At 54.8% G+C, this 23,507-nt stretch overlaps 1 protein-coding gene and 1 long non-coding RNA gene across 10 annotated transcripts; both read left to right on the top strand.

The window, feature by feature from the left end:
* The first annotated feature begins 511 nt into the window (after window positions 1-511).
* ZNF205 (zinc finger protein 205) lies at window positions 512-18,127 on the top strand. Of its 9 annotated transcripts, XM_032327936.1 has the most exons (10): window positions 512-663; window positions 970-1,054; window positions 7,829-7,925; window positions 8,361-9,865; window positions 11,011-11,133; window positions 13,889-14,102; window positions 14,405-14,496; window positions 14,888-15,008; window positions 16,568-16,669; window positions 16,929-18,127. In XM_032327936.1, exons 4-10 carry the CDS (start codon window positions 9,791-9,793, stop codon window positions 17,969-17,971), a joined length of 1,770 nt encoding a protein of 589 aa, XP_032183827.1. In that variant the 5' UTR covers window positions 512-663; window positions 970-1,054; window positions 7,829-7,925; window positions 8,361-9,790; the 3' UTR covers window positions 17,972-18,127. The 9 variants fall into 9 exon arrangements, with proteins under 9 accessions (XP_032183827.1, XP_032183828.1, XP_032183831.1 ...); XM_032327937.1 differs by lacking the exon at window positions 970-1,054; XM_032327938.1 differs by lacking the exons at window positions 512-663; window positions 970-1,054 and having other exon boundaries at window positions 7,252-7,925; window positions 8,361-8,434; window positions 9,641-9,865.
* Window positions 18,128-21,010: 2,883 nt separating this feature from the next.
* LOC116581020 lies at window positions 21,011-21,856 on the top strand. The gene is made up of 3 exons (XR_004281856.1): window positions 21,011-21,219; window positions 21,369-21,442; window positions 21,832-21,856. It is a non-coding gene; the product is annotated as an uncharacterized LOC116581020 (long non-coding RNA).
* Window positions 21,857-23,507: the final 1,651 nt, after the last annotated feature.

Below are 23,507 nucleotides of genomic sequence, written 5' to 3'. Positions count from 1 at the left end.
CGGCTTTGGCCGCCCCTAGTCTTAGACTCGTGGATCCGTCCGGGCCAGACCCTGCGCTCGCTCTGATTCCACTGCCGGGTTCTTGTCTCCGTGCACTTGGCACCTGGGCTTATCTTGTTCCTTTACTTTCATCGTCTAGCGTGCTCCTCCCGCGACCACAGGCTCCCCGCGGACAGCGGTGTTTCCCTGTCTGCGCCGCATCCTCCACACCTAGCCCAGGGCCAGCACGTGTCAACACGGCCGGAATGGCTCAGGAGCCGGCCCGCGAAGCCCACGGCCCTCAGAGGTGCGCAGCGAGCAACGCGCCCAGAGCTCCGCCGCCCGGACTCTTCCTGACGCCCGCATCCGCTGGGGCTGAGAAACCCCACCTACGGCACCCGGCGGTCACCCGACCCCGGGGCGGGGCCCGGTAACTCCACCTCCCGGGGCGGAGCCTGGAAGCCCCACCCCTCGGGCGGAGGCGCCTCCAGAGCCGCGCCTCCAGAGCCGCGCCCCCTGCGCTCCTCTCGGCGGTCCGCCGCACAAGCCTGACCAGCTCCGTAGTGGTGGTGTCCTTGACGACTTGGCCACGTCCGAGCCCTGGGGGTGGGGGCGGCTGCACTGTGGGCACCGGGACCTGTGCGGATACGGCGGAGGGGACCTGCTGGAACGTGCGCTGTTCTGGTAAGGGTCCGAGTCCGCCGTGAGGGCCCCCGGGAGGCGGGAAGGCTCGGGGTCCGCTGTCAACCCGGAGTGCCAGGCGCCCGACTCGAAGTGAAGCTTTCCTGGAAATGCGTCAGAAGAGCCGAGACCAGCCTGACCAAACCGCCAGAAAGAACTTCCAGGCAGAAGGGCTTGACGGCTGCACTGAGACAGAGCAACACTAGCTTTCGGTGTCCTTTCCTAAACCTCGGCCGGGGCTTTGCTTGGTCAGTAACCCTGCTCCTGGCCCGCCGGGAGCGTGCACCATTCATTCATTCATTCATTCAGGCAATGCTTGCTTCCCTCCTGTGCCTCTTGCGCAGTCCTGCCCCTGGGAACCCGGTGCTGAGTGGAGGGGACAAGTCCTGGCCAGGTGAGACTTACCATCGGGGACTTACCATAAGGGGACTTCCCTTAACTACAGTGACTTTGCAGAGAAAAGGGCTTATTGAACATTAAGTCCCTTCAAAATCTCCCTGGTCTTTGAAAAATACACTGCCCTCCCCCAGCGTTACCTGCTAACAGATGAAAATTCTTGTGAAGTTGCTGGATTGTTACTTATTTCCCCAAGTGATAAACACACTTCCAAAGGAGAGACTTTTAATAAAAATCCACCTATTGGGGGGTATATTTCAATATCTCCTAAAATTATTTTGAAAATGCACACAAACTATTCTAGGCATTACCTTAGAATTTTTTTTAAGTAGTTGGTGCGTTTAAAATAAACCAAAAACAAAAAGCTAACTTTATTTTTGTTTTTGTTTTCTGATTTAATAATTCTTTTTTAAATTCTTGTAAAGATTTTATTTATTTATTTGACAGAGACAGTGAGAGAAAGCACATGCACAAGATAGGGGAGTAGTGGCCGTAGCCCCTAAAATAAAAAACTGAATTAAAAAAATTATTAGGGGTGCCTGGGTGGCTCAGTCAGTTCAGCAGCTGCCTTTGGCTCAGGTCATGATCCCAGGGTCCTGCAGTCAAGGCCCACATCAGGCTCCTTGCTTAACAGTGGGGAGCCTGCTTCTCCCTCTTGCACTGTCTGCCACTCCCCCTGCTTGTGCTCTCTTTCTCTGTCAAATAAATAAATAAATAAAATCTTCTAAAAATTTTTTTAAAATAGTTCAGGGGCACCTGGGTGGCTCAGTAGGTTAAAGCCTCTGCCTTCAGCTCAGGTCGTGATCCCAGAGTCCTGGGATCAAGCCCCGCAGCGGGCTCTCTGCTTGTCAGGGACCCTGCTTCCCTTCCTCTCTCTCTGCCTGCCTCTCTGCCTACTTGTGATCTCTGTCTGTCAAATAAATAAATAAAATCTTAAAATAGTTTAAAAATTTTTTTATTTTAATTCCAGCATAATTAGTTTCAGGTGTACAAGGACTTGACTTATCAAATGTGAAGATATTTTTTAAGTCTGGTGTTAGTCACTTAGAGCACCTGACTGATGGAAGTCTTCTCTCAGATCTTTTCAGAGATGGCAAAAGAAAGACAAGTTTTCCTGTATCTTCTATTTCCATAGGATTTACACATTGAGAACAATTCAGGGCAAAGAGAGAAATCCTTCTCCAGCTCTGGAAAGATTACTGTGAAGATCTCTGTTACCTGTTATTAAATAGGGTCTGGTTATTCCCGAGGCTCAGATGCTTGTCCCTAAATCAGGTTAAGTAACATCTTTACCTGCAGCTATGATCCCAGTGTTTTCCTGTGGTGCTGACAGTAAAGGACTGCACTGCGGGGTGTGGAGGGCACAGCCCTCACTGAGGACCAGAGACACTGGGGGTGTTGAGAGCACAAGGTAAGCCTTGTGCCTCACTCCCTATTTATTTGGTGTCTGTAAATTTGTGTCCCCTCCCCCCTGCCCCAAGCCTCTCATCTAGTTTGTTTCACTGGCCCCAGAGGCCTGAGCTGTAGCCTCAGCTTTGCCATTTGCCACCAACTGTATGCCTTCAGCATCATTTAATGGAATCTTTTCTCCCTATTGAACAAATCTGTCCATGGTTTTCCACCGCTCTTTGAGCTCCATGCAGACATCTCACCCCCGGCACCCGCCCACCGTCACATCTTCTGCCCTCTTCCTTTGACCTTCAATTTCCTTTTTTTTTTTTTTTTTAAGATTCTGTTTATTCATTTGACACAAGCAGAGGGAGTGGGAGAGAGAGAAGCAGGCTTCACATGGAGCAGGGAGCCCGATGGGAAGCTTGATCCCAGGACCCTGGGATCATAACCTGAGCCAAAGGCAGACGCCTAACAACTGAGCCACCCAGGTGCCCTCAAGCAGACAACTTGACCACAGCTATTGACCCTGAGCTAGAGGCACCCAGCTAAGCCCTGTAGGGTACAGAAGCTATGAGATAGTATTTATTTTAAGCTACAATGTTTTGGGATCCTTTGTTAATAGCAAGAAGTAACTGGGGCGCCTGGGTGGCTCAGTGGGTTAAAGCCTCTGCCTTAGGCTCGGGTCATGATCCCAGGGTCCTGGGATCAAGCCCCGAATCGGGCTCTCTGCTCAGCAGGGAGCCTGCTTCCCCCTCTCTCTCTGCCTGCCTCTCTCTCTGCCTACTTGTGATCTCTGTCTGTCAAATAAATAAATAAAAAATCTTTAAAAAGAAAATAGCAAGAAGTAACTGATACACCTCCCTTGCTGCTTTCATAGCTGTAACCATTCTCCGTGCCAGTATCCCTGGATTTATCGTTTGTTTCTGACTCTGCACTTGACGTTGCTACCTGGATGTCTTGTAAATGCCCCAAAGTCCTCGTGTTCAGGACCAGACTCATGCAGTGGCTCTGTGGCCTGCCTGGCTGCATCCTCAGTGCCTGGACATAGCCAGTCCTCGACACGTGGCTCCCGTGAGCCTTCTGCATCAAATCTCTGTGTCCATGGTGTTTTCTAGTTTGGTAAACGTGGGACGGTCCATTCAGTCACTCAAGCCAGAAATTGGGATTTATCTCGGATCCCCTCACTTTACCTCCTTCTCAGATCTCGTCAGTCTCCAAGTTCCATAAGGTTAATATCCTAAATATTTTTCAAATCTGCCTGTGTCTCTACTTCACTGCTTGTCATCCAGGTCCAGGCCACTGTCGTCACCTGCCAAGGCCATAGCAATGGCCTGTTTCTCTCTCTCTTTCTCTTTTTAAAAGACTTTATTTATTTATCCGACAGAGAGAACACAAGCAGGGGAGCAGCAGGCAGAAGGAGAAAGTAGCAGACTCTCCACTGAGCAGGGAGCCCAACATGGGACCCCAGGATCATGACCTGAGCGGAAGACAGGTTAGTAACCAACTGAGCCATCCAGGCACCCCACTGGTTTCTCTTCACTCACATTTTTTCTTTTAAAGAAATATTTTAAGTGTAATATAGAAACGTGCACAAACCAAGGATGAAGTATACAATGAATTTCCACCAAGTGAGGACAGCCCTTGCATTACCCGCTGACTCTGGTGCCCCCTTCTGGCCACTTTCCTCTCCGGTAATCACCATTTTAACTTCCAACCCCCCGCAGATACCTTTGGTCTGGTTTTGAACTTTGTGTAAATGAATCACGGAACAGGATTTTTTTTTTTTTTAAGATTTTATTTCTGGGGCACCTGGGTGGCTCAGTGGGTTAAGGTCTCTGCCTTCGGCTCAGGTCATGATCCCAGAGTCCTGGGATCGAGCCCCGCATCAGGCTTTCTGCTTGGTGGGGAGCCTTCCTCCTCTCTCTCTCTGCCTGCCTCTCCGCCTACTTGTGATCTCTGTCTGTCAAATAAATAAATAAAAATCCTTTAAAAAAAGGATTTTATTTCTTATTTCTTTTTTTTTCTCTTCAAAATATTTAACTTATTCATGTGAGAGAGAGCAATCAAGAGCATGAGTAGTGGGGGAGAGGGAGAAGCAGGCTCCCCACTGAGCAGAGAGCCCAACATGGGACTCCATCCCAGGACCCCAGGATTATGACCTGAGCTAAAGGCAGACATTTAACCAACTGAGCCACCCCAGGTGCCCCTAAGATTTTGTTTTTAAGTGATCTCTAAATCCAAGATGGGGCTCGAATCCGGAACCCCAAGATCAGGAGTTGCATGCTATACCAACTGACCCAGTCAGGCACCCCAAGGAATTCTCCATCTTGCTTACTCCACAGTGGGAGACCCAGTCAATCCACGTGTTGCTTCTTTCCCAAACGGTATTCCCTGTTGCTTCATTTGTTCACCCCACCTACCTAGACACACCCGGTCAAATGTAAAAGGGTAGACTGGAAATGTTCCTGGATCACCCACATCCCAACTTTTTCAGTTTGGGCTACGTGTAGTAGTACTTGTAGGTCTCTCGTGACCATGGATGTGAGTTACTGCTGGGTTTCTACCCAGGAGTAAATCGCTGTGTCACAAGATATGTACATGTTCAGCTTTAGAATATTCTGCTACAGGGGCGCCTGGGTGGCTCAGAGGGTTAAAACCTCTGCCTTCCGCTCAGGTCATGATCTCAGGGCCCTGGGATCGAGCCCCAGCATCTGGATTTCTGCACAGCAGGGAGCCTGCCTCCCCACCCCTTTGCCTGCCTCTGCCTACTTGTGATCTCTGTCTGTCAAATAAGTAAATAAATCTTTTAAAAAAGAAGACTATTCTGTTACACACTTGTGCACCATTTCCCCTCTCACCATCTACAGACTCATCTTGTGTAAATCTTGTGCTGGACTTGGACCAGCCATCTCTCCAAGGGCCCTGATTCTTATCATTAGCCGATTTCCCCCCACATTATAAAACATTCTGAAGAGGCGCCTGTGTATTTCAGTCAGTTAAGCATCTGACCCTTGATCTCAGCTCAGGTCTTGATCTCAGGGTAGTAAGTTCAAGCCCTGCCTTGGACTCCATGCTGGCTTTAGAGGCTACTTTAAAAAAAAAATTTTCGCAAAAATTGAATTTGTGGAGACACCTGGGTGGCTCAGTTGGTTAAGCCACTGCCTTTGGCTCAGGTCATGATCCCAACGTCCTGGGATCGAGTCCCACATCGGGCTCCTTGCTCAGCGGGAGCCTGCTTCTCCGTCTGCCTCTGCCTGCCACTCTGTCTGCCTGTGCTCACTCTGACAAATAAATAAAATCTTAAAAAAAAACCTGAATTTGTGAAAAGATGAGAGAAGTAAAAGCCAGTGGAAGCTCTACATTTTTCCCCCACACCCAGTGAAGTACGAATATAAAAGATTCTGTGGGAGAGACCACAAGACATGTAGAGGGAGTCTGAGGGCTGGACAGTGGGGGAGGGAGACTGCAGCAGGACAAAGGGCTGTAAATATCAGCCAAAAAAGGCCACCAAAGGCAGGTGCTCTGGTGCCACTGCCATTTGCTCCCATAAGGGGCCTCAGGTAAGGGTCCTCTGGTGCTGAGCCAGGCGGGATGCCTTCTGAGACCCCCATCCCCATCTGCCTCAGTGTCTTAGGCTTGTAAGTGTGAATGTAACCTGAATCTCTGCTGAGACTGGGGGACACTTTAGGGATGAGATGATAGGAGGTGGCCGCACCAACGAAGGTATTTTGGGGTGATGACACTGTTCTGGTTTCCTAAAAATGCACCAGTCTCTAACGAAAAAGTAACTTAACTTATTTCCACACCAAAGGATCAGCCAGAGTGAGTCTTGAGCTCTTAGCCTAGTTTTACTAGCGTGTCCGCTCCCTGCCTGTACTGTCCGCTGTCTAGCTCCCAGATGAAGCCAGTGTTCCGGAAGTTGGGATGTGGGTGATCCAGGAACATTTCCAGTCTACCCTTTTACATTTGACCGGGTGTGGCGTGGGGAATGGGGGTGGTTCTGGCCTTGGAATTCACAGCTTGCCTGGCTGAGGCAGAAGCTGAAGCCGCTGGCCTTGACGATCATGGAAGGAAGCCCTTGGTGTTGCTGCCTGGGAAGGAGCCTCGTGGCCTTCCTGACTGTGACTCCAGTGGGCCCTGCTCTCTCCCTCCCTTCTCCCTTTAAAACCCCAGCCCCCTCTGCACAGACCAGTCGGAGCTCAGCTCTTTCCCCGGTTGTCAGCGGCTACCGAATAAAGCAGGCTTTCCCTGCTTCGACTAATGTCTGGTGGTTTGGTTTTGACCCAGCACGTTCCTTTCCCTCCGTCTGTTTTTATCTTGAGCAAGGAATGTGCCACAGAGGGGGCAGGGCGGCAGCGCACGCTTCACTCCCGTTTTTGAAACAAAATTCAGAACAGGTGAGTGTCGGGGGCCAGACGGGGCGCCGGGCCCTCATGCGGACAGCCTCAGTTTCCCCACGCCGGACGCCGACTCCAGAGCTCCCGGCTGTCCGCCCTACGCTCCTCACCGCCCCGGCTGTCCCCCCGCACGATGGCCACAAGGCGGCGCAGCGAGAGCGCCGGGAAGCCGGAAGTTGAGATGGGGCAGCCGGACGGGAAACGCGGGCACACCGGCCAAGGGCAGGAGGCACCAGCGTTAACCTCCTCCCTCGGCGCAGCTGTCCCTCGTGGGCGCGGACGGGAGCGCGCAGGCCGGGGCGGAGCCCTGGATGCGCGCACGGGCCGGGCTGTCGGGCGCCAGCCAATCACCGTGGCTTGCGTGAGCGCGTGGGCGGGGTGGCGGCGTTGCCTGGGCGACGCGCTCCGGCGTCCGTGTTCCGCCCGCTAGGGCTGCAAGAGGCTGGGGTTCGCTGGCGTCCGCGGCGGGGAACGCTGGCTCGTGCTGCCGCCAGGCGTCAGGGCACCGGGCCTCGGGCTTGCTGCTGGCCGCGGGGGTGCCCATGCCCTGGTCTCCGTGGCCCTGGGCGTTCTTAGTTATTTTCTTCAAAAAAAATTTGTATTCCTGGGACCCCACCTATGGGATTTCCCCACCTATCCGCTCTCCTTTTCTTTTTCCGTGCTTAACGTTTGCTCTGTGCTTCCTCGATTATTCCTGTTTTTCCTTGGCCTCTCTCACGTTCCTTTATTTCCCCTTACCGCCTGTCCTCCCTAAGGCTGCAGAGAGGTCTGCATTACCCCGTCTCCAGCCTGGCTGAACAGCCTTCATGACTACATGCTCTCCTCCCTTTACTTTTTAAACATTTTTTCCCTTCTTGCTTCATGTGATTCCTTTTTCTAGTTTTAATTATTGTGAGCGTTTTTGTGAGGCCGAAGTCAGTTCTCAGGCTAATCTCTGAAGGTAGATCCCATGATTTATTTACTGAAGGTGATCTCTTCTTAAGCTCAGTGAAGCCACCAGATGCGGGAGTGTTTGCTGGTCCACAGCTCAGATAAGCGTCTCCATCCATGATATAGCTATCCTCGTGACAGGCTCCGGAGGTGAGTACATCCCTGGTGCCCCAGGAGCTAGACAGCAGGTGTTTTCTGCTGGAGTTGTATGGAGTTCTTAATTTTTTATTTGAATCGTCAACATTTCACATCAATGCAATAATAATAATTCTTCTTCTTCTTCTTCTTCTTCTTCTTCTTCTTCTTCTTCTCCTTCTTCTTCTTCTTCTTTGGCTTCTCTTGAAAAATTCTCAAGCTTTGGCAATATTGAGCCCTCAGCTGCCCCCTTTGAACAAAATATGATTTCTTGAGGGCCCTGCAGCCCCTCCCCTACTACCGTCTTGCACCCAAGCCACCGGTCATTTGTGGTGCTGCCCACTTGTTCGAGGCATTTAGGTTTTTGATCTCTGCTTTCCCTGGTGCCTTTCTGCAGTCTTTTAGGGACTGCAGTTCCCACACAGCAACTGTGAACACTCTTTCTCCTAGACCTGCCCAGTCCTAGAGCCAGCCCTAGAGGTGTTTCCTCTCATCTCCAAGAAGGGGCTAATGTCTGTCATGTAGTAAGTGCTTAATACATATTTTCCGAACACTTAAATAAATGTTGAGACTTCATTTGGTCTAGTTTAGGTGATTCCCTGGTGGTATCCAAACTGCTGGGCTTCCCCAGTATCCCTTTTGTCTGGTAGAGAAACGTTTGCCCGTGAATCAGGACACACCCACTGTGTTGGGACTCGGTGCACGGCTGGAGCTGATGTGGGCTGAAATGGGTCACCTCAGGAGTGAGTCCCCTTACTCTGGACACTGGTCACGGTCCATGTTGATTGTGAAACAGTCACGGACTGAGTTGTCAATCTTTTTTCACAGCCCCCTGTGACTTCTCAGTTTATAGCTCTCTGGCTTGACAGCGGTATTGACTTTGGCTACAACTTTGGATATCCCTCTTTGCCTTGAGGATTAAAACACCTGGAAATACTGACCAGACCCCAAGGCTAATATTTTTTGTTCATCAAGGTGACAGAAGGCTAGATCAGAGTTCAAAATGCTACAGGAGCAAGTGGGGACCATGTACAGCTATGTGAGAACGGCCCCCGAATGTGAGGAATATGAGTCCGGGGTTGCCCAATGTTCTGATTTTTCAAGAAAATCGATTTTATTACAAATATACTAATTGTTAAATGTTGGAAACTAAGTTTTAAAGAAATCAACCCCCTGTGGGCCCACATAGTACACGTGTAGGCCAGCACAGGGCCTGCCTTACAGGGTGAAATGGATACATGTCAGAGGACTCTGATGGTCGGAGGCCATGGTTATAGGGAGGTTCCTGGAATCTGACTCTGGAGCTGGCCCCCCTCTTCTGACACCCATCCCCTGTGCCCTGCTCAGGGGGGAGATGAGTTCTTCACCCTAGAAGTGAAGCAGTCTCTGAGCCTCCATTTTGGGAGCCTTGGCTCTCAGGGTCCGAAGGGAAGGCCAAGACTGAGAGTTGGAGTCTGGGAGCCTGTGGATGGCTGGGTCAGACCCCATTACCCCTGTTACACTCCCCAGCCTGGAGATGGAGGTGGGGAGGGGAGTCTAGAGGAATCTCACATTGGTCCAACATAATTTCAAGGTTTGGGGCACGGGGGGTGAGGGTAGGGCCTCAGGGTGTGGGGCATGGAGCTGAGGGTAGGTTCCCAGGCCTGTTCACTAAGTTTGTTCTGAGGGAGACAGAACTCCATGCCAGTCTTGGGGAGAGCCCAAGACTATCCCCTGCTCACTGGCCTCAGGGCCTAAGGTGAAATCCAGGAACGTCTCCATGGAGACACCACAAGACCTCCAGAAGCCCTGTGTATCGAAGAGGACCATCGTGCCCCTCTCCCCAGGAGAGTGTCCTTCCTTCTGTGAGAACAGCTGCAGTGCCCTCTCTGAAACGTCAAATGTCAGAACCTTCCAGAGAATGTATTTCCCCGTTCTGGCGTCCCTGCTTTGCTGGTTTCACAAGTGCATGCCAGGTAAAGTGATCCTGAGCGGGCAGTGAGGATTTAGGATTCACCTCCCGGCTGAGATCAAGTGCAGCCCCGCTCAGGACCCCAGACCCGGAACCCTCGAAGCCAGGAACCCTGTAGGGCTGCAGCTACGTGGGGAACGGGATCTGGGAGGGACTTCCTGTTGTCCCTAATCCCAGTCTCCACCCGGCTCCCGGCCCGCTGCAGGCTGTGGAGTCTCCCTTCCCCGGGGAAGGGGGCCCCCCCCCACCGCCCGAGGTGCCCCCTTTGCCTCCGCCTCGGTGAGAGGGGCGCCAGGGAGGGTGCCTGATCCTGAGATCCTTGTGGGTGGTCAGCTGGCAGGAGGGGACGGGGTCAGAGGTGGAAGGCTTCAGGCTGGTGGGGAGAAAAGGGGGCCTGGACCCAGGTTCGGGAAGGGGAAGAATATGGTCTGTCCAGGTCCGTGAGGAGGATGGACTTGGCAGGTGGTTGCAGTTTCGGGCCGCTCAGTTTCTGCATCCCGGGCAGGGCCAAGTCAGGTCGAGCGCGGGGTGTGTGTGTCCGGGGCCTGGGAGACGGTGGGGCCTTGATTCTCCCACGGAGCTGGCTGTGACGGGTGTGGCCACACCCAGCACCTGTTTATAGGATCTCTGCAGTCCTTTCGGCTCCTGATGGCAGGAGAGACAGACGCCGAGTCAGCCCTGACTTTCCCAACTGGGCTGCTCGGAGATGCAGAGTTCTGGCTTAAGTGACAAAAGGGACGATACAGAGTAGCATTCTGTTAAGCGAGGGACCAAAAACCATCCTAGGGAGTGAGGTCACTGGAAGGCAGCTGGAAGGTTTATTTCTTTCTTTTTCTTTTTTTTTTTTTAAGATTATTTATTTATTTATTTGACAGCGAGAGATCACAAGTAGGCAGAGAAGCAGGCAGAGAGAGAGGAGGGGAAGCAGGCTCCCTGCCGAGCAGAGAGCCTGATGCGGGACTCGATCCCAGGACCCTGAGATCATCACCTGAGCCGAAGGCAGCGGCTTAACCCACTGAGCCAACCAGGCGCCCCTGGAAGGTTTATTTCTGATTGGGACCACGGGTGGGTCTGGTCCTGCGTGGGGGATTTTCACACTGCTTCAGAGGTACCAGGGAGACGCTGGCTGACTTCTTCCTGCTCTTCCAGGCTCCTGGCCAGAGCTGGCAGGGGTTGGCCAACGACTCAGCTGTGCTTCCTACCTCTGAGATAGAAATGTCTGCGGATGGCGGAGGCACCCGGGCTGCCCAGGACAAGGAGAGAGCCCGAGAGGTATGGACAGGGTGCTGGGTAAGGGATGCGTGCCCTGGAAGGACAGGGAGCAAGCAGGAGAGGACTTTCAAGGCAAGGTGCCTAGACCAGTGGAAGAGTTAGGCTCACCGGGGTGCAGAGCTGGTGGATGGGGGTGATGGGAGGTGGAAAAGGTGGTGGGAATCGACAGCTACCAAGTTTCCTCTGCTTTGCCTGGTGAGTTCAGTTGTCATTTGGCCAAAGGCCATACAAAATAGCAGGGAGGCTGCATGGGGCATTCTCCTGGTGGGGTTCCTCTCCGAACGGTGTCCAGAGCACGCAGGGAAGCCTCAGTTTACCGTCCCTTCTGCTTTGGACCCCATCTCCACTCTGGGTCTAAGCACCTAGTCCTTCATGTACCTGTTGCCCACATGTGTAATTATAACCTTCGGTGGCGGTGGTGGTGGGGGGGCGACCAGGGCCATTGGGCTTGGAATCAAAGGAACATGAGTCACCTGCGGCCAGGTGTGTGACCTTGGGCAAGTCCCCTGCCTCTGGGAACCAGGTGTGTCATCTGTAAAACATCTGTCATGTGCCTGCTGTTCCCACAGGCTGTTCCAGGCGGTTGGGAGGCTCTGAGGTGGTAATTAGTGTAATACAGAAAATAGAAACATCCACAGCAACTAGAACCTAGGTCAGAGAAACCCTTAACACCTCAACTCACATTTCCAGGGGTTGTAGGTTCAAATACAAATCAAGTGCGGATCTTGCTTGACTTGCGACGGGGTTACATCCCGATAAACCCATTGTAAGTATCAGAAGTTGAAAATGCATTTAACACAGTAACCTTCTGAGCATCATGGCCTAATCTCCCTCCTTCAGACATGCTCAAAACACGTTAACATCAGCCCGTAGTCAGGCAGAATCGCCTCCCGCAAAGCCTCTTCCATAATGAAGTGGTGAGTACGACCGTACTGAAGGAGAAACACAGTTTGTGGGTCGTTTCCTCTCGTGACCGCGTGGCTGACCGGCAGCTGCGGCTCCTGCTGCCTCCCTCCCCAGGGACGACCGAGCTGCAGATCACTAGCCCAGCAGAGGATGCAAATTCAAAATCCAAAGTACGGTTTCTGTGGAATGGATATCCCTTTTGTACCGTCGTCGGGTCGAAAACTGGTTAAGTTGAGCCGTTGTAAGCCGGGGACCGTCTGTATCATTTTCGTACCGCAGAAGCACAAAGAAGCCCCTGCACTGTTTGCTTTCGCTTCCACGGTGCCTTTGTAACACCCAGTGGGCCTCACGCGTCTCTGACGTTCTCTGCTGCTGTTGGAGTCCGTCAGCTCACACAGGAGAGGAGTAGTAATAATTATTGGCTCCACTCTGTGTTTATCCAGAATGTTCCAGAGCGCACAGCTCTTTCTCACAGGTTATCTGTGTCTGAGGCAGAGCAGCTGAGTCTTGGAGGCTGCCTGGCCCAGGTGGCTCCCTGGCCTGAGGGTCTTTCTCTTTGAGACCCTAATGTAGATGGAGGTGGAGATGGCACAGGGAGAAGCCTGGCGGGTCCCTGAGCTGTGGAGGCCAGTGAGGCCTCACCGGGGGCCTCCCAATGCAAAGAAAGTGACTTGCCCCAAACTCTCGAGGTTTGTGGTGCCTACTTGGGGCTGAGCAGCTAATGAGGGGCCGGCCTAGATTTGAACTCTGGTTGCCTGACTCCAAAGGCTCTTCCTCCCCATCCCAGGGGCTGGAACTGGGGCTGGTGTGAAGTGGGGGGACAAGGGAAGTGCCATTGCAGTGGGTGGTGCTGAAGGGGTGAGCTGGGAGGTTTTCCCTCTGTCGGACCGAGGCAGGCCCAGGCCATGGCACAATTAGTGGTACCCTTGGGCCTTTTTCTCCAAAGCCCAAAACTCCACATTGAGTCAGGCTGGAAATGGCCCAAGGCCACATGATACCTCCCTGTCATCTCCAAGAAATGGTGGCTCTGGCGTTGACTTGTGAGTTGGCTACCCTTGAGTTCCACTTCTCGCCAAGCCCTGATGGGCTCTCTGACCTTGGGCCGTTGTCTGACCTCTGAGCCGGGATCACAGTGTCCTGTGTCTGTGTAACAACCAGCATTTATTCCCTCAGTTTGAGAGGCCGGGGTCGCAGTGTTGGCGGGGCTCCCTCCCCAGCCTCGAGGAGGAGGCTCCTTCTGCCTCTCAGGGTCTGGCGGCTCCATGTGTCCCGTGGCTTCTGTCCCCCAGCTCTGCCTCTATATACATGTGGCTTTCTCTGTGTTTCCATGTCTTTTCCTCTTATCAGGACACCAGTGATCGGATTTAGGGCCCAGTCTAAATGCGGGATGATTTCCTCTCAAGATCCTTAACTAACCCTGAGCTATGGAGCCGATCCTTAACTAATTACATCAGTGAAGAACTTTATTCCAAATAAGGTCATGTTCTGAGGTTCCGAGCGACATGAAATCTGGGGGGACACGTTCAATCCACTGCACTCAGTTTCCTCAGTGTTGAACAGGAACAGGCCGTGCCGCTGTGGGAGGCACGAGGCTGGAACTGAGAAGAGGCATCTGCCCCTCGCCCGACCTCGAGCCTTCCTTCTTTCCTTCGTTCCCTGGCTGCCTCGGCCTTGTGTCGGTAAACCAGAGATGTGTGGGTCCTCAGGGCCAGCAGAAGGAAGCAAGGGCCCCTCTTCAGGCTGTGCCTTGGATCTGGGTGTGTGTGGCCCCTGCCAGGACCTTCAGGTGCGGAGCTCGGCTGGGTCTCCTGTTCTCTGCCCACGTACTGATGGGGGCTGTCGTTCCTAGGTTCTGGGCCATGGGCATCCTTGTCCAGAAATGCTTTCTGAGTCGGAGGAGATGGTGCCTTTGGGAGCCACTCGGGAGTCACCGCACATCAAGATGGAGCCAGAAGAGCCACACCCCGAGGGGGCATGGCAGGGGGATGGGGCTCTGGGAACGCCAAGCTGGGTGTCCCTAAGCCAGGGCTCTAAGGAGAAGGCTCTCTTCCTGCCTAGTGGAGGTGAGGACAGAGATGGAGAAGGATGTGGAGGGAGGCTCTTTGTGGGTGGCAGCTGTGGGGGGAGGTGGAGATCATAGCACAGGGGGGCAGGGCATGAGCTTTCCTGCCATGGAGATGCCCGGATGTCTGCCCACCTGCCCTCAGAGGCCGCTCCTGCGCCACTCAGAGCCTGCTGACCTCTTCTTGGGTCGGGTTGGGGTGGATTTGGAGGCAGCTCTGGTGTCCCCTGGACTCGGCTCAGGGGCAGCAGCGGGGCCCAGCAGGGTGAGGTGGCCGCCCTGAGGACCTCTCTGCTCTCTCAGCCCTCCCCTCCCCCCAGATCCCTGTGCTCGCTCGCGAGGGGCGGACCAGAGACCGCCAGATGGCTGCGGCGCTGCTCACCGCCTGGTCCCAGGTCAGTGTCCCCGATCAGGTGCACGGCTGGACGGAGAGCACAAGGACATGAAGGAGTGGCGTTTCAGACGGGGCCTCGTTGTCTGGATCTGGGGGCTGGAGGAGGGGTGCGCCTGGACATCCTGAGCTTTGGCTGTGGTGCCAGAAAGGGCCTTTTCTTTGTGTTTTATCGTCTGTGGTACACAACTGCTTTGTGTTTTACACTCCTCCCCCACCAAAAAAAATGCCCCCCTTGGGTGGCTGTCCTGTTTCACCGTCAGATGGGAGCACAGGCCTTGCTTGGGGCAGTGGGCTAGGGGCCAGGGGCAGGGGCGGCCCTCATCTTGGAGCCATTCCCCCCCACCCCCCGGGTGTCCCGGCGTGCCCTGAAGAGTGGGCATTTTATGTTGCAGATGCCGGTGACTTTTGAGGATGTGGCTCTGTACCTCTCCAGGGAGGAGTGGAGTCGGCTGGACCACGCCCAGCAAAGCTTCTACAGGGACGTCCTGCAGAAGAGGAACGGACTGTCCCTGGGTAAGGGCCCGAGCTTGTGCTGGGGTGGCCACTTCTGAGGCCTGATGCCAGAGGTGGGGCTGTCCTGCCACCCCCTCCTCCCCCCATCTCAGGCTTAAGCTTCTCAGCATCCACATGGGCCGCTCTGTTCTCCCTGGTGAAAGACACGCGCTCTGCACTGACCTGGAGACCACGAGCCACGTGTGGCTGCTCAGCACCAGAAATGTGGCTGGAGTGCCTGGGCTGATCCTTGATTTCCTTTTAACCGGTCAAGTTTGAATTGTCGTAGCCCCTCGTGGCGAGTGGCCACTGCGCCAGGCAGCGCTGGCCTTGCGCTTCTGCTGCCCGGTCCTTCTGTGGTGTTGGGCTGCTCCTGCCACCGTCCTGCTCCTCCAAGCCCCACCTGAGAGGTGTGTGTGTGGAGAGCTTGGCTGCCTATCGGGGCTTTGTGCCAGGGGATGGGGGGTCCTGGTGCCAGCTCATCTCTCCAGGTCCCCAGACCCTGAGCTGTCACATCCACCCCAAGGGGCCTATCCTCTCTTCAGAGGGGCCTTGGGTCCCTCATTGTTTCTTATGGTAAATCAAGTCCCAGCACCCCAACTTCTCTGTTTCAGACCCTGTTTTTGTTGGCAGAATTGAGAGGGAGCTTCTGGCGCTCATTCCTTCATTGCCATTCAGTTCAATCTGCCTGTTTGTCTGTCAGTACCTACCAGGGGCATACTTGATGGTCTAGGGGAGCCGGGGGTGTGGTGGTTTCACCTTGACCTCGGCAGTGGGCTTCGGAGTCAGGACAGCTCACGCCTTTTATTTCTTGGCTTTGCTCACCACCCATTGTAGCACTCCTCACGGCCCAGAGCGGCAGGCCCAGGCAAGTCCTGGGAGATCAGAGGGAACTCAGCACCCACCTGCAGCCCCACGGCCAGCCTCACAAGTGCCCGAAACCCGGGGGCGGGTCCCACACACTCCTATCTTCCTGCACGGTGTGGTTTGGGGCGTGGAGGCTGGGCTGCTCTGCTCTCTGACTTGACCAGAAGCCCCAGGACCTTGCCCCAGGGGACTTGGCCAGGGGGCTGCTGGTCCCTGACTTCTGGGCCAACGGCACCCCTGGCCTCTTCTCCCGGGCCCTCCCCCTGGGCTTCGGTCCACCACTGTCCCTCCCCCAGGAGCCCTTCTTGCCCCTGGTCTGGAGAGCTGCGGGCCTGGAGACATTGCTGGGCCTGCACCTGGAGGCCTTTGTGACAAAGGGGGTTATCAGCAGCTGACCTCACCTGGCCCCTCTCCTTTTGCTTCTGGGGCTCATTCAGGGAAACAAGGTGGAGCCCACCTCAGCCCTGAGAAGAGTGAGTCAGGCAGTTCCCCTACAGTGCGCTGCCTACCGAGGGCTGGACTCCGGACCCCATGCGAGTTTTCAGCTTGTGTCTTTTATTTATTTATTTATTTTTAAAATTTAGCTTGTGTCTTTCTACTCCATGTTTGCAGGGCTGCCTCCCCATTTCTGCCTCTTCATTTGGGGGGGTTGTCTCCTGCTGTGCAGCCTGGGGTTCCACAACTGAGCACAGCATCTCGTGTCTCTCTTTCAGCAGGATTTCCCTTCAGCAGACCTCTCTGGGGCTCCCAGGGACAGGGCAAGGGTGAGGCATCGAGCTCGAGCCAGCAGATGGGAGATGACAAGGAGAAGGCAGGTGTGTGCAGAGGTGACAGGTGGGCGGGCTGTGGCACGGGGCCGTGGGCTCCTTGCTGTCACTCCCGGGTGCCCCTTGTCAGCGCGGGCTCTCTGTTGCCTGGGGTGCAGACCCATGCCAGGGACAGGGCTGCCGGAGTCCTGTCCTCTGCCAGGGTGGTGGCTTTTCCTTCCAGGGTCCTCGCTCTTACCTTCCTTTCCTGAATTCCCCTGGGTCCCTCACGGAAGTCTTTCTGTCTTGCTGGAAACTCTTTCTCCAGGAGCCATTGAGGCGGGCAAGGAGGAGCCGACCCCATCCCTGGCAGCCCTGGGGGATGTGAAGGCTTCCAGAAGCAGGGTGGGGAGAGCCTCGGGGGACGTCCAGCCATGCGGGCAGCAAACCGGCAGTGGCCAAAGCTCAGGACCGGCCAGAGACGGTGGGCAGCCGGGTCGCCTGCAGGAGATGCCGGCAAAACCGGCGCCACCCAACGCCAGCCTCACAGAGAAAGCCAGAGAGGGGCGGGTGGGGCCCCCCGAGAGCAGCGAGGAGGGCCTGGTCCCCGACGGTGACGCCGGCAAGAAGACGTACAAGTGTGAGCAGTGCGGCAAGGCCTTTAGCTGGCACTCGCACCTCGTGACCCACCGGCGCACGCACACGGGTGAGAAGCCCTATACCTGCACGGACTGTGGCAAGCGCTTCGGCCGCAGCTCACACCTCATCCAGCACCAGATCATCCACACAGGCGAGAAGCCCTACACCTGCCCCTCCTGCTGGAAGAGCTTCAGCCACCACTCGACGCTGATCCAGCACCAGCGCATCCACACGGGTGAGAAGCCCTACGTGTGCGACCGTTGCGCCAAGCGCTTCACCCGCCGCTCGGACCTGGTCACCCACCAGGGCACGCACACAGGCGCCAAGCCCCACAAGTGCCCCGTCTGCAGCAAGTGCTTCACGCAGAGCTCGGCCCTGGTCACCCACCAGCGCACGCACACCGGGGTCAAGCCCTACCCATGCCCCGAGTGCGGCAAGTGCTTCAGCCAGCGCTCCAACCTCATCGCGCACAACCGCACGCACACGGGCGAGAAGCCCTACCACTGCCTCGACTGTGGCAAGAGCTTCAGCCACAGCTCCCACCTCACTGCCCACCAGCGCACCCACCGCGGCGTCCGGCCCTACTCCTGCCCCCTCTGTGGCAAGAGCTTCAGCCGCCGCTCCAACCTGCACCGGCACGAGAAGATCCACACGACGGGCCCCAAGGCCCTGGCCATGCTGATGCTGGGGGCGGCGGGGGCTCTGGCTGCACCCCCGCCTGCTCCCACTTAGGAGGCAGAGGGGGGAGGGGAATGCGCGAGGGCAGCGTGAGAGGGGTTGTGGGAAGGGAGTGGGGGGTGCTGGCATGGGGCGGGGCATGGCAACACAGGAGCTAGGGCGAGGCGCAGGCACGCTGGCTACGAATTAAAGGCCTTGGAATTCCACCCACCACTTGTGCTTGGTCTCGTGGGGCCCTGGTGGTGAGCGTGGCTGAGGCATCCCTGAGTCATTGTTCTGGGGGCTTGGGTACTCTTCCCAGCCTTGACCTGTCATGGGGCCAGTCCAGAGCACCCAGAACTGAAGTCAATGAGCAAAGGCTTCTGGGCACAGAGAGGTTTCCAAACCTGAAGCCAGCCAGCCAGTTGTGAGACCGTGGATCCGCATGGAGTGGTGGCCTGCTGCTGTTGCCGCCATCACTCTTGTCCCGGGGGCATGGCCCACTGAGCCCAGAACCCTCTCTCTGCTCTTCCGTTTGGGAGCTGGAGCAGACCTGAGCCAGCTGGGAACTCATGCTCTGCCGCTCTCCCTGTCTCCTGTCTCAGGTACTGGACCCCTGTTTTGTGACTGGACATTTTCCATGCATTTCTACTGGGGCCCAGCTATAATCCAGTGAGGATTCCCTCCCTTTGCCAGGGACCCACTGTCCCTCCTGGTGCCTTCTGAGGCTGCTGCCAGCTCTCTCTGCTACTTTTCACCTCCGTGGCCTCTTTGTACATGTCCTTTATGATTTGCCCTACCTGCCCCTGTCTGGCTCTTTTACTCTTGGCCTTCTGCTTTTTGATCTCTGTACTTCTGTTTCCTCTTCTCTCCGCACCCCCTCTTGTTTCCCCCCCGGGGAGGAATGGGCTCAGCCTGCTTATTACCCAAGATTTGCAGGTTGGCTCCCAAGATGACATTTGGTTCTGACACCGACTGACCTTGAGGACACCCGCATGTGGGAGGCCATTGAGCCTCTACCTGCCTGTCTGGGTCACGGCGCTGGCAGGGTGGCTGCAGCCCAGGCTGGCTCCTGGCTCCCACAGGAGCTCGAGCAGGAGAGGGGACTGACGATAGTCATAACTGCTAGTTGAGGGGCCGATTGCCATGTGTATGTCACTTTTAGTCTCCACAACTCTGAGCAGTGGACTCTGTCCTGGTCTTATAGATGAGGAAACAGCCGAGAGAGAGCTCCAGGAACTTAGCCAACAACCAGAGAGCTGCAAGCTGGGGTTCAGGTCCAGGGATTTCATTGTGTAAAGAATACCCTGTTTCCACGCAACAACTACTGGCTGTCTGGTGCATGTTATGAGGTGGGGTGGTCCAAAAAGGATAAGACAGATTGTTGATTCGATCTTCAGGGGTTCTGGACTCAGCTGAAGATGGCAAGTCGGAGAGCAGGTCATCAGCCAGATGCCAGGAAGCTGCTGACTAGTGGGAACCTGTGCAGAACTTGGTTGTGCTTGGGAGGTCTCAGTGAGATCTAGGGCCGGGTCGCTGGCTGGACTGGTTGAATTAGATGGCAGTTCTTGAAGACATGAGAAAGAAAGCTGTTTTCTCCCTTCACCTTGTCTTCATGGCTCTCTGGTCACTCAGAAATGGAATTTCTCAGCTTGGCTCAGTGTAAAGGGCTGAAGGGGGCTTGTTCACCTAAAGCAGGCATGCTGCTTCCAGAAACTTGTTTTCTGATGAAAAGAGGCAAAAAGGACACTTATTAACTTGGTACTAGCTTATTTGCACTGTGGATATACATTTGCTTCCTTGGGCTTTTTTCTTCTTTTTTTTCTTTTTTTTTTTTAAGATTTTATTTATTTATTTGACAGAGAGATCACAAGTAGGCAGACAGGCAGACCTAGAGAGAGGGAGGAAGCAGGCTCCCTGTTGAGCAGAGTCTGATGCAGGGCTGGATCCCAGGACTCTGGGATCATGACCTGAGCAGAAGGGAGAGGCATAACACACTGAGCCATCCAGGTGCCCAGCTTCCTTGGGCTTTTACGGCCAGGACTTGAACCACTGAGGTCTGTGGAGTGAGCCAGAGGGTTGGTTAAAGACTCCACTCTGGCCTCTGAGAAACTCAGAGACCTGGAGAAACTGTTTCCCCTTTTCATAGCACCGTCTAGAGGAATGTGATTCCAAGGGCCCCGTGAGTCTCAGTCCACATTTCCCTAGAGACCCACTCAGAGGCCACCATTCTGGGATAGAGCTGGAGAGAACATTTTATGAATGGAACTTGGCAATTTAGAAAACATTTGGCAAGATCCATTAAGACAGCGGAGGGAGTGGAGATGCCGTGGAAGGGCCTAGGGTGTGAGGCCGAAGGGTGTTCGTGACTTGGGGGGTGATAGAGAGATAGCTGACTTCTGGGTGGACGCCAGGGAAGGGTCTTGGTGTCGCTGGCCTGCTTCTTCCCGGCTTCTGCTCTCACGGGACCTCCCAGTTTCGGCCTTGGAATGCCCCCACCTGGCTGCTCACGCTTCGCGTAAGTCTTCGCAGTCAGAGGGAGGGCGAGGGCGAGGGAGGAGGCGCAGAATATTCCTCGCGGGCTGCCCACCCACTCCTGTGCGCCCCAAGGCACCGCCCGGGTCCTTGCTGCAGGAGGTGAGGCCCCAGCTGGCCCTGCTGCCCTCCCCGGCCCGGGGGCTTCTCCCGCACTTGGGTGACACTGGAGAGGGGCTCGTAAGAGGACGACCCTCCCTGAGGGCCCTTGCAGGGAGGAGGATGGTTTTCCGGGAGGCCCCGCCCCACCAGCTCCTCCCTTAGCCTATCAGGGAGCGGGGCGGGAAGGGGGCGGGGTCCAGCAAAACCTTCCAGTCGAGACCCTTTTTCTCCCCGTCACTCCCCAAGCGGCACGGTTGCCCGGCAACATCCGAAAATCTCCGCTTTGACGCTCTGCAATTTCCCTTCTGCCCCGTGGCAGTTGCCGAAGAGACCAACGACGCGGGGCGGACTCCTGACTTCGCCAACGCCCTAGCCTTCACAGCGGGCCCTGGGCCTACCACCGAGATGCCGAGCCTCCTGCGGTCCTAGAGGGGATTCGGGCGGGGGGGTGGGTAGGGGGCCGCGGCCAGAGCCGCTTCCGGTTTCGAGCTGCCAGTCCCGGCGTCTCGTTGCCGGCTGGGAACTCGGGGAGCCGGATTCCCGCAGCCCTCTGTGGCCGCCGCGCTGGAGCTCGGCGGGCGCGCGGACAGCTCCCGCCGGCGTTCTAGCACCTTCCGAGCCCCGGAGCAGGGCCCGACAGTGGTGCTGGGGAGAGCCGGGAGGGAGACCGCGGTCCTCTTGGAGGGGTGAGGAGCTGGGGAAACGGAGGTGGCCAATGCGACGGGAGTGGGGGTGGCCCTGGGGGCGTGCGGAGGCAGGTGAAGGGCGGCGGGACGTGACGTGGGACTTTGCTGCTTTCAGTCATCCGTTTATCACATGAATGCCTGCCTTCCAGGTTCTTTGCCAAACGTTGAGGAATACGCAATGACCAAGCCAGACGAGGTCCTTGCCCTAGGAGCTTCTGGTCCGGTGAGGGAGACTGATAAGCAGATAAGTGACACACGTTGTTTTCAAGTAGAGACAAACGCCAAGAAGGAAGGAACGGGCGAAGCGATGGAGGGGGATAGGAACCGACTGTCAGAGCGGGCCGCTTCGAGGCGGGAACATTTCAGCTGCGACTTGGAGAATGACAAAAAGCTGTTTTACAAGGATTTGGGGGCAGAACCTTCCAAGCAAGGGGAGCAGAATGAACAAAGGCCCTGCCATGAGGAAGAGATTGATATACCGGAAGCTGAAATGACACCTCTGGTGGGTGGGAGGGAAGGTGAGAGGTGCCTGCAGGAGGCGGGCAGGGGCTCGGAAGGTGCTAGAAGGTGAGACTTGCCAGGGCTGTGTTCTGAGGTTTCTCCTTGGTATAGGGCAGAGGGTGGAGAAAGGGAGGTTTGCCAGCCTGTGATGTGTGGGCCGTCAGGCTTTCTTGCCTGGGTTGCAAAGACAGCACTCCGTGGCTTGCACCTCTGTCACCTCCTAGGGGACCCCAGTTTTTCTGTTTTCAGCTAAGAAATTTCCAGGCCAGTCATGGAGATTAATACTACCATCCAACCGGCCACCGACCAGAACAAGTTGGGCTCAGATGTTCAGGGGAAAGTGGAAAAAGTGCCTGGAGGGCCTAAATCCCAGCACCTCTCCTATACCGTATGCTCCTGTGGGCATGCCCCTGTGACAGGTTCCTGGCGATGGTCGTTCCCTGGTACTAAGCACTCACTACTGAGCTCTTCCTGCATGTAAGAGTTAGTGCTGGGCTCGTTTACATCATCCTTATAGCAACCCTGTGAGGCAGTGAATCAGGATTCAGTTCCACTACAAATAATAGAGAGGTAGGCAGCTTATGGTGGAACTGGTGTGGCAGCCGGAACCCACAAAGTCAACAGGACCCTGGCTCTTCCTAGCCTGCAGCTGTACCACCATTCAAATGCTATCTCATATCCCAAAACAAGGAGTAGGATCTTCACACATGCTGGTTTTTAAAATGTAAACCAAATGGGAATACTATGTACAGCTTTATCTTAATAAATCTGAAGTTGTAGATGAAAGGGATGATTTCCTAGAAAAGTGAAACTACCGGGACGCCTGGGTGGCTCAGTTTGTTAAGTGGCTGCCTTCGGCTCAGGTCATGATCCCAGCGTCCTGGGATTGAGTCCCACATCTGGCTCCTTGCTTGGCAGGGAGGCTGCTTCTCCCTCTGCCTCTGCCTGCCACTCTGTCTGCCTGTGCTTGCTCTCGCTTCTCTCTATGACAAATAAATAAATAAAATCTTAAAAAAAAAAAAAGAAAAGTGAAACTACCAAAGTGTAGTCAGGATGACAAGGAAATTCTGAGTATCTAATATCCCATGAGAGAAATTATAAAAATAATTACTTTTATGTTCTGTTTTTTAAAAGATTTTATTTATTTGACAGAGAGACAGCGAGAGAGGGAGCACAAGCAGAGGGAGTGGGAGAGGGAGAAGCAGGCTTCCCACCAAGCAGGGAGCCCAATGCGGGGCTCAATCTCAGGATCCTGGAATCATGACCTGAGCTGAAGGCAGACACTTAACGACTGAGTCACCCAGGCGCCCCTATGCTCTATATTTTAAAGCTTATTTATTTAAGAGAGAGAAAGAGTGAGCACAAGTGGAAGGGGCAGAGGGAGACAGAGAATCTCAAGCAGACTCCATGCCAAGCGTGGAAACTGATGCTGTGCTGATTTCACAATGCTATGATCAGGACTAGAGCCAAAACCAGGAATTGGTCGCTCAACTGACTGAGCCCGTGCAGTGCTCCTAATGTTCTTTTTTTGCTTTATTTTTTTCAAAATTGCATTTATTCATTTGAGAGAGAGCGCAGTATTGAGGGGGAAGGACAGAGTGAGGGGGAGAAGTAGACTTCCTGCTTAGCTGGGAGACTGACTCAGGGCTCCATCCAAGGATCCTGGGATCATGACCTGAGCCAAAGGCAAAGGCCCAACCCTCTGAGCCACCCAGGCACCGCTGTATTCTATTTTTTTTATTTTTATTTTTATTTTTTTAAAATATTTTATTTATTTATTTGTCAGG

Source organism: Mustela erminea, chromosome 20 (assembly GCF_009829155.1).
Source record: "Mustela erminea isolate mMusErm1 chromosome 20, mMusErm1.Pri, whole genome shotgun sequence".
Classification (NCBI taxonomy): Eukaryota; Metazoa; Chordata; class Mammalia; order Carnivora; family Mustelidae; genus Mustela; species Mustela erminea.
Note: the sequence above shows the minus strand (reverse complement) of the source record. Positions and strands in the feature narration are given on the sequence as shown.